Source organism: Zeus faber, assembly GCF_960531495.2.
Source record: "Zeus faber genome assembly, chromosome: 1".
In the NCBI taxonomy this organism is placed as follows: domain Eukaryota; kingdom Metazoa; phylum Chordata; class Actinopteri; order Zeiformes; family Zeidae; genus Zeus; species Zeus faber.
Genome location: NC_137193.1, coordinates 7,116,177 through 7,126,397, shown reverse-complemented (window position 1 = coordinate 7,126,397; position 10,221 = coordinate 7,116,177). Strand labels below are relative to the sequence as shown.

The following is a 10,221-nucleotide window of genomic DNA, read 5'->3' as shown; positions in this document are numbered from 1 at the left end:
GTAGAAAGTCTGGACCTCAGATCATTTTTCTTTTGAAAAGCACTGACTTGCCCAGAATTGTGTGGATTACTACCTTAAGAAAAATATCTATCTATTCAACTACTTCAGAAACATAACAGAGCAATTCAGGAACTTCTAGGAATTTATTTGAAATAAGTTCAATAAGTGACTTTAAAAGGCAACAGCAGACCTATGAAAGGAGACTTATTTTCATATTTTGTGGACAGTTTAAGAGCAAGTTTTTTTTTCGTGTTCCTGTCTAACAATTTATCTTCATTCAGCTATTTATTTTTTCTAAATGTCCTTTCCTAACCAGTCAGTATCAGCACCGTTCCCAACTGGTTTCAGCCATCTTGAGTGACAAATTTTAGGGTTGGGGACAGTAGGGTCGTTCTCTTTCATTATCTCTTTTATTAATTAACAATTATTAAGGGTTTCAATGATCCATTTTGATAGATAGAGAGACATCCCAGACATTCCAAATAACTGACCAATCAATTTTGTGTTTCAGTGTAGCAGGGGGCGATACGGATGGCTAAAAGAAAACTCACTCCAAAATCAGTTAGAATTATTCAGAAATCCACAAAATGGACAAAGTGGAACTTTTCCATGTCGGCTCACGCCGAAAAAGACGTCATCAGATGCCGACAAAACATCTTCTCCATATATCTCCCCCGGCCGTCAGTTGAATATATCCCTTTTGAATTCAACATTTTCCAGTCGCGCCGACTCCCAACATGAGTCAAAAGTGCAAGCAGGGGCACGCGTATACCATCGGTATTTGAAACGTGTGGGAGCAGGCCCATCGGTGTCATAGTATCAAACCTTGAACCTCCCGGGTTTTAATCGTTGCAGTACGACTCTGGAGAGCAGACAGACAGCACAAGACTACAATACTGTTTATAAAAAACGATCGACTTTCGCAGGGCTTGTCCGGTTATGTGGATATGCCCAAACTTCTGTTTTCCAAGATTCGAATCTATGAGTTTAAGGATTTGATTCAGAATGCGAAGCAGCCGAGAAGGTAGGTCAGTTAGATCAATTGTCATAATTAATGAGTCAATAATGATTTAGTTGCCATTTGCCAATTTTTTTGAAATACCGACCCAACGTCCTTTGCAGGATTGACGTCCTCCTCAGCCGTAGGAGACGGAAGAAGGACATTCAATGTATTTTGGTGCACAAAACACAGGGCGAAGTGGGTCCCTCACAATGCGGGTATGTGTCAATAATCAGGATGTCGCTTGACACGTTCATTATTATCTTTGGACAATGCGTGAGTGTGGAATCTTTCTTCACGACAGCCATCAAGATGACATTGAACTCCGGCCCAACTTGAAAAAGATGATACAAGACAAAAGTAAGAACCGTTTATTCTACCTTGCGTGAAGAACATCTCAGTTTGGTCAATTATTTTGTATTTTTTCTCCGTCTCTCTTAAGACGAATACTTATTTCACTTGTTTTTACCCCTTCAAGAGTGTTTAGGTGCTTTCCGTGCCTTTCTGCGTTCTGAATTTAGTGAAGAGAATATTGAGTTCTGGCTGGCGGTGGAAGAGTTCAAGAGCACCAGCTCACCTTGTGACCTGAGAGAGAAAGCAGAAGAGATCTACCGGGAGTTTCTGCACCCCAAGGCTAGCCGAGAGGTCAGTCAGTCATTCAGACTGTCAAACAGTCCAAACAGACAAACCTGCACTAATGCTTCTGCATTGGATTGATTTTTACCGTACACTGGGAGAACCCCCTTTTAGGAAAGCAATCACAGGGACCAGAAGTAAAAACGTAAAGGCCACGTTAAGTGTTTTAAGGTTTGTTTTTTGCATTTTGAGGGCCGCAAAACAGTGTTTCCACAGTAGCCACCATACAAATTGATCACATTACTGAAGGACCAAAAGCTCAAAATGTCAAGCTCGAGTTTAAATGTGGCACTCCCAGGCACAAAATAAAATTGATTCTCCACATTGGTTCAGCCCCTTTTGCAGCTGAGGGACTACAGCCTTTTGATGACTTTCGGGAGTCAGCGATCTGCATAGAAAGATCCTCCACCTGAAAAATATTTTGAACGGTCACTAAGTTCACCTTCGCTCTCCATTAGTGATGCTAGCGAGTAGCCTGCTGTCGGGGAGAAGCAGGAAGGGAGAAGCAGGAAATTAGTTTGGATGGACTCGGCCCTTCAAGAGAAACATGGCTATCGAGAACGAGCTTGGAGCCCGATTTCACTTCCACGTCATAGCTCCCTGCATGCCCAGGATTCCCTGCCATTGCTCGGCCCAATTTCCCCACGAGGATCACGGGAGTGATTCTTCTCCTCTTTGCAGCAAGCCCTTGAGTCAACCGAATTGTCGGTGCCGTACTGAAGCATGGCTCGTATTGTCTGTGTACATGTGTGTGACGGCATGACGCGGCAAATGACCGAAAAACACGTTTCCCCACCCTCCAGGTCAACGTGGACCACTGCGTCAGAGAGAGAATCAAGAGGTCCCTGATGGAGCCCGGGCAGAGCTGCTTCGATGAGGCTCAGAGACACGTGTACCTGCTGATGCAAAGAGACTCCTGTCCCCGCTTCCTACGCTCCGACACCTACCTGAGTCTGAGGTGCAAAACCAGGAGCGTGTGGTACATGTAAAGCCAGAAACACAGTCTAAACACGTGTTGCCAAGACGCAGCAATAGTAACACGCACATGGTTCACCAACATCAGATATGGGTTTAAAATAGCGTGAGGTGTAAAACTTAGCCTTGAGAACCTCACCATTGTTAAATTCAAATGGATTCTGTTCATCCTGTCCGAGCCGGGGGGGACAAATCCCTGGCCAAAGTTATTTTTGGGGAAGTCGGTTCCCTCGGGTTCCAACTCGCAGGCACTCATTTTGCAGCATATGAGACCCGAATGGGGAAGTCGTCCGCAAGTTCTGCTGTGGACACTGTTGTGGGACAATTCAATTTACGGCAAAGGGGGGGTTGACAGTTGACAGTGCAAGTGAGAAAAGAGATGAAACATAAACAAAATGGAAAATGTATGTACCTAGAACATAGTTTTTAAGTTTTGGATGGTTTAACAATATTATTAAACGATTATGACAAGGTTGATGGAACAATAACAGTGCTTATGGCTGAAACACGATCTGTGTGAAATATGAAACGATGTGACTAAGAATGTATAGATTAAAGAATGTACTGGCATGTGGTTCAGATGACTGAAGAGGAGACTTTTGCTCCTTTTTGTGTGTTGTTCAAGTGGGTTTTTGAATGGGGGGGGTGCGACGTTGAAAGCGGCTGTACAGGAAATGCGGAATGATCTTGACTAATACTCAAAGCATTAAAACTTAAAGTTTTTTCAAAAAATAAGCTTCCTTGGCCTCTTTCTTTAGAACCTAAGGATAGATCCACAGCCATCGGCACACATCTGCCTCATTGCTTCACCCCGTCATGAACATTTATAACCGCGAGTTAATTTCCGTGCACGAGTCCAGACATTCAGAAATAGCTCAGAAGGTTATGACAACGGCTTCAATTCATCCTTTTTCCTGACACAGACGAATGGGAAGTGTGCATAAACGCGTGGGGGTGCATGACGGTTTCCAAACACCCCACCAGTGCGCATGGTTCTGTTTTGGTCACATGTGTTCATGTCTCGCGCTAATTAGGTGCAGAGACAAATTCCCTAACATGGGATGGGGGGGGATTACCAAGCTGGAAAAAACTACTCCTTTCACCCTTCAAAACCATTCTGTAAATGGCCTTATTCCTGAAAGTTCTGCCTTAAAATGGGCATGGCGTTGGAGCTAAGAATAACTCCAGTGCAGGGCTTGACCTAGAACCCCCCCCCTCCAGAGGAGGCCAGTTGGACAGGAGTCACCGGACAACTTGATGCGTGACAAATCTGGACTGAAGGCAGGCCCTTGTTAGGGGAATAATCTCCATCACCACCACTGATGCCTCGCTGCAAGGTAAAAAAATGACAAAAACAACAAAAACAAACAAACAACGAGCCTAGGTTGTCAAGTATCCCACCATAGTTCAGTCAGTGATGGGGCGACACCATTTTCAGTTACGATACCAAGAGTCAGAGTTCTGAGCTCATCAGAATCGGACAATAAGGAGTACCGATCCGATCTGATGTATTGGTTTTACTGAGCAGTCCCACTTTACGACAGTTGGATAGGGCTAATTAAATTTTCTAGAGGATATACGTTAAAAAGCAGAAGGATGTGTTCTGTTAATATCTGACGTATCTTATATGGTTCTTAGTATCCGACTTTTGTATTGTAGAATAGCCTTGAGTGTGACCCGGTGCTGGGACTTCCAATAATGCACCAATGTGCTAAACTGGGGATGTTTAGTCTCTGTCAAAACCTTTTCGTTTTCAGGTTTTGTAATGAAATGAATCCAGTCTGTAGGAGCTGAAATAATTATGAATTGATATAAATAATAATAATAATAATAAAAATAATAATAATAATAATAATCATCATCATCATCATCAACATGATCATCATCATCATAATAATAATAATTTATTATTAATTATTTTGACTAATTTCCAAGTCACTTCTAAAAGTGTTGGGTATGTGGTAAAACAAAAAACAATTCATTTCATTCATTTTTGCTATATTTTAGTGATTTGATGTGAATTTGGCCCTTTCAGCTCCGAATGGACAAACGTCCAGGACAAAACATTTTGAAGAAAGGTGAGAGCTTAAGTAGGGTGAGAATGCAAACATGTTCCGTTCGCATCGCAAAGCCTCTCTTCTCCAATATTCTGAGGGCCAAACCTTAAAAAGAACGCCGCGAGGGAGTGTCAGAAGTTAACCTTCAAAGAGTGAATCAACAGTCAGGAGAGCCCAACAAAAAAAAAAAGAAAAAGTCAAACGTCAATATAACTGGCAGCTTTCTGAAAAACACTGAGAGCGCTACATGGTGCCATGTCTGACCTATGGAAGTGGACGATAGATTGGTTACTGATACCAACAAGTGATGTTCATGCTTCGACAATTTGCATAGAAATAGCAGCTGAACGGAGCGCAGTTTGCATCTTGCAACCTCCTATGTACCAAATTATCGTGCTGACTTTGAATAACATAACACGGTTAATAAAAAACAGTGACCAAGGTTAAGGTGAAAAAAAAAAAACACGGGGCCACAGCTACCAAGTAAGCTCCTGCTTATTTTGGGAAGATAACGCAACTTGAGCTTCACAACATATCCTATCATACATATATCCATAATGACCATTACGTTCAGATTTCCATGGACAATTCCAGGAAATCATCAACAACATGATAATGCAGCTTTTCTTAAAGGAAGCCACTAATTGTATACACGCACAGTGGGTGGCACGTCGGCCTTTTAGTACCAAAGTAGGCTACAAATAGTTTCTTGTTTTAATCAAAGTATTGCAGGTAGTTATTTCACCACCGAAAACATCCTGTTGGGACAGATGAGGGTTTGTGAGGTGATAGATCGATAGATTCCGAAAGGTCTCGCCTCTCCTGCATCACATGCTGTGCCCCTCTTCACGCACAATCTGTCACTGTTTTCTCATGGGCCTATGCAGTTGCCACGGCAATGAGAAGGAAGTGAGTCACATATTGGCGCATTACTGTCTGAGGCGTGGAGTTACACAAGACAGTCACTCTTAGGGAACTTAGCGACCAGCCACGGCATAGAGCAGGGTGGTGTTTGAGTTAAAGTTTGCTTATATGGTGACAAAATCCAACGTAACACACGAAGCTTGCTTGTCGAACATGGCTTTAGACGTTCACGCTGTGCAGTGACGCCTCTGCCTCGTCACACCTTGCCCTCTCTGGGCAATATGCAAACATCAGTTTTGCAGACTACATCAGTTAACTAAGTCATAAGTCAAAGCGGCAAAAATGATGAAAACCAAAAAGCTACAATGCTCCAAAATACGTTCTTCAATTATCATGTGAATAAATCCTGGTTTGTTTTTGTCAAAGTTGTTTTGGACGAACTGCTACTGTGTCCCTGAACTACATTCAAACGCTATGTCCCTCCACCTTTAGCACATACTTATCCACACAAAGTCACGCCTGTTTGATAGCGTAGCAACGCAGCACCTAGGAGCTTATGGTGCGAGTTTGATCAAGCCAACAGTCAGAACGCGCCAAGTCTGACTGTTCCTACTTTTTTTGTTTTGTTTTTGAATCACTTCATCCTTCGTATTTGCTTTTCCGTTGCAGTCCTTTTTCCATTTTTCCATTTGTGTCTCTGATGTCTACACCCCCCCCCCCCCCCCCCAGAGGTCAAAATTTGCTTATCGGAGCATCCGCTGCTGTCATTTGCATCTGTGCAGCCTAAAAATATACAAAGCGCAGCACGCGGTCCGACAGGGGGCTTGTTTGGCGGACGGACGGACGGACGAATGAGCGGCAAAAGAAAGACTATAGAGAGCTGAAAGGGGGAGTCGGGGAGTGGAGGGAGAGGAAGAGGGAGGGAAGGAGTCGTCGCAGGGAGGAAAGCCTGCTTCCTCTATTGCGGCCCGGCCCCCCCCCCTCTCTCTCTCGCCCCATTGCTCTCCACCCACCCCTCTGGCGGCCCCCCCCTCCTCGCCTCAGGCGGCGGGAGACCCTGGGTATAAAAAGCCCGGCGGTAGGGGGGGTTCCCTCCTGTGAAGGTCTCCGAGCCGCAGCATGACCGGGACCAGGACCTGAGAGACGGCCGGAGAGGGGGGCGGGGGGGCGGGAAAGGAAACAAACAATGCCCAGCCTAAACCCGGCACTGCGGGACACACAGCACTTCATCATGGACAGAGATGACAGGAGGAGGAACAGGAACATGTGAGTGCAAGTTTCCTTTCTTTGCGTCTTAACGTCCTCGGTGGAGCTGGGAATGTTGCTGCTGCTTGTGCTGGGGGGAAAAAAAGAGGAATGTAAATATGTATGTGTGGATATATATTATCATCACTTCTGTTGATAGTCGCCGTCAACGTGTCGTACGCATTCTGTTCGTTGCTGAGAAAGTTTTGGTGTCGTGGCCTTGAAAATAAGAAAGACAAAGGTCTGTGAGTCGCAGAGGTACGCGATTCCATAAAGACAGACGGGACGGGGCAAGCCCACGCTGAGACCAGACATTGTTGTCTGGAGACGAATAGCGGTGAAATATAACGACTCTGCGGGCGCTTAACAGCATTATCTCCCGAAAATAGTGCGAGGGCAACAATGTTATGTCATTTCAACATGCCTCATGCTCCACTTTTCTAATTGCTAAATGCCCAACATGCTTCCCCTGAATCTAAATATACAGCAGCAAATCCAGGAAGGCTGTATTAATACAATTCTTATCTCTTCGCAGCGGAAAGAACTTTATGTGCCGTCTCCAGTGCATGTTCTCACACTCGTCCAGCTCGGAGAGGTAAGAAGACCTATCGACTTGTTGTTTTGCATACGTTTTGCCGTCAAAATAGCCGGCCCATCGTTTCCATCTATGGTATTCTGAAAAGAATTTAAATGCCGGGACGGCCGTGTTTGCTTTGGCGCGGAGCGGGCAAACACGCCAAAATAACCCCCGGGAGCTCTGAGCGCGAATCGCGCGTCTCAGGGTCTTGATTAGTCCGCCGTGACTCGGTGTCCTCGCTCCGCATGCCTGGTCGGTCTTATTTTACCCCAAATTGAATTCTGATTGAGTAATCCAACTTGCATTCTCTCACAGCAGGCTAAGTTTAGAAGATACCCAACAATGGTCACAGTCACTGGAAAGGCTGCTTGAGTCTAAATGTAGGTTGTGTTTTTTTTCTCCTCTTTGTTTGTGTTTTTCTTCTCCAACCCCCGCCGGGGAGGACTGAATAATCAATTTTGGGAAAAGACCTTGTTAAAGTAAATGTGAAATGGCTTACTCATCCCTGTGGATGTCCTGCTTGATTCCTACCTCAGACGGCCTGGCCACTTTCCGCACCTTCCTAAAGTCAGAATTCAGCGACGAGAACATTGAGTTTTGGCTGACGTGCGAAGACTACAAGAAAATCAAGTCTTCCTTCCGAATGTCTTCCAGGGCCAAGAAGATCTACGAGCAGTTCATCAAGGCGGAATCACCCAAAGAGGTAGAAAAAAAAAAAAGAAACCTTTGAAAAAATTGACCTGCTCGTCATAAATTCAGACACATGTGCAAACGCGCTCCCCCTACGCTTCCCTTCCCTCCCTGAGCCTGTCATCATTTTTCTCTCACATACACACTTTCCCCACCAACAAACGCTCTCAGACGTTGACTGACAAGGCTGCGTAATGGCTGGAGCTTTTCTAAACACTCTTGGAGCTAACAGATCACCGTTGCCCCCCCCAGATCAACATCGACTACCACACCAGGGAGCAGATCAAGAGGAATGTCAAGACTCCCACCATGCACTGCTTCGACGACGCTCAGAAGATCGTCTACGGGCTGATGGAGAGGGACTCCTACCCCCGCTTCCTCCGCTCTGACATTTACCGGACCCTGCTGGAAAACCTGGCAGCCGACGCCACCAAAGGGTGAAATACGTGTTGGGGGGATGGGGGGGGGGGGGGGAGAGCGGCCCTCGGCTGGCGAAGGGGCTTCAGAGGCCCCCATTCTGGTTCTGGGTTTGACTCTCGGTCCGAAACAAACAAAAAAAACAAAACAGAACCCCTCTGAGGGCAGCCCCGTCGCCGCCAGCCCACCGGAGGACCATCAGGACCCGATGGGGGAGGTCAATTCTCAATGCGTGCCCTGGATAATAGGCTCGTATGACTGCAAATACTGGACTGAAATGTCTTTCAGCCATGAATGAGTCATCAAAGGGGTGTAGGACTACCCCCCCCCCCACACACACACACTCACACAAACTCCACAGGGTGTTTCCTGTGCTGATAAAGATGGAGGAAGTAGGACGTAATGGGTACACTCCATGAGAGACCGTGTGTGTGTGTGTGTGTGTGTGTGTGTGTGTATGCTGCGTGTGTGTGCGTGTGTGTGTGTGTGCGCACGTGCGCGTGCGCTAAAGAGTGCGCGCGAGAGAGAGAGTATTTATAAATTGCATCCTCCAACTGCCACAGCCGGCGGACATGCAGCGCAGCCCTGAGACGCTCATCGGTGGCAACCGACGTGATCCCTGCGCAGAGGGAAGCACCGAGGAGGCCGCATGGAGGACTTGACGGCCTTGTGGGTTTTTTTTTTAGTTTCTTTTATTTTCTTTATATTGCAGGATCTGTCGTAGAAGTCACTAGCTCCTACAAGGGGAGTTCCGGGACACTGATGTGTGTGTTTTCTGTTGTTGTTTTTTTTTATTTTGTTCGTTTTGTGAGGGAGGGATGAGTTGTGTGATTGCAATTACTGTAGAAGTGGCGGATGTTTGAAATTGCATGACAATAATTTAGTCTCCTTGTATGAGGACATATTTTTAGACCATTTCCAAAGCACTTTGTGCTGAATGTACATTTTGGTGTCCAACTTTAGAGTTGACCGACGTCTTATTTATTTTGCACCGTTTCCGTGGAAAATTTGCTGTAGATGATTGCAGTGTTCGTGAAGTGAAGACAAAAAAGGTTTGGATTAGATTAGGCCGCCGTTAAATTATTCAAATAAATGTAACTTTTTGTTAAGCCTTGAACACTAAGGCTCTTGTCAATATTGTCTTTCAAATGGATGACAAAGAAAACTGCAAAGAAAGCATTTCTACCACGTTCCACACTTCCACACTCTATGTTTAAAGTCCACATTCAATTGGTCATCTCATGGCTTTCAATAGAAATAATATTCATCAAAAGGATATTTAAGTTATCGTGACCTTTTTTTCATATTTGAAAAAGGCGGTCCACCGGGGTGCGCACCTGGTAGATCGCACCATTTTTAGGGCTAAAGTCCTTGCTGCAGCGGCCCAGGTCAGAGTCCAGCACGAGGCCATTTGCTGCATGTTGCCCCCTGCCTTTCCTGTCTCTCCTCACTGTCACTGTCCATTAAAGCATGAAAATGCCCAAATAAATATCAGAAAAAGGTTAAGGCATAAAATGTGTCATCCATTCACTGTCACTCAGTCTGAGTGACAGATGGAAGTAGGCACTGCTGTCAGCTACATTCTGTGGTGTACTAATTGCTAAGACAAGGTGTAAGATATCAATTTTATTTTTATCCATCAAGACTAGATATCTGTCAAATAAGCCCCTTTCCCACTTGCACTAAAAGCCGTCCATCCACTGTCAATATTCGATATTGGCGTAATGTGAGAAAAGGATTTATCCATGTTCCCTTGCTGA

General features: G+C 45.2%; 1 protein-coding gene across 1 annotated transcript; it reads left to right on the top strand.

Moving 5' to 3' along the window:
- The first annotated feature begins 860 nt into the window (after nucleotides 1-860).
- On the top strand, nucleotides 861-9,141 carry LOC307232197 (uncharacterized protein). Its single transcript, XM_080003115.1, has 11 exons — nucleotides 861-1,024; nucleotides 1,123-1,218; nucleotides 1,305-1,360; nucleotides 1,479-1,645; nucleotides 2,440-2,621; nucleotides 3,893-3,948; nucleotides 6,666-6,798; nucleotides 7,313-7,372; nucleotides 7,670-7,734; nucleotides 7,891-8,057; nucleotides 8,297-9,141. The coding sequence occupies exons 1-11, from the start codon at nucleotides 948-950 to the stop codon at nucleotides 8,483-8,485; spliced, it is 1,248 nt and encodes a 415-aa protein (XP_079859241.1). The 5' UTR covers nucleotides 861-947; the 3' UTR covers nucleotides 8,486-9,141.
- Nucleotides 9,142-10,221: the final 1,080 nt, after the last annotated feature.

What these genes read in the sequence shown, in the direction of transcription:
- LOC307232197 (XM_080003115.1), top strand. Translation starts at nt 948, where the DNA reads ATGCCCAAACTTCTGTTTTCCAAGATTCGAATCTATGAGTTTAAGGAT. An exon ending in CACTCGTCCAGCTCGGAGAG is followed by an intron (nt 7,373 to 7,669) that starts GTAAGAAGACCT and finishes ATTCTCTCACAG; the next exon opens with CAGGCTAAGTTTAGAAGATA. An exon ending in AGGCGGAATCACCCAAAGAG is followed by an intron (nt 8,058 to 8,296) that starts GTAGAAAAAAAA and finishes TGCCCCCCCCAG; the next exon opens with ATCAACATCGACTACCACAC.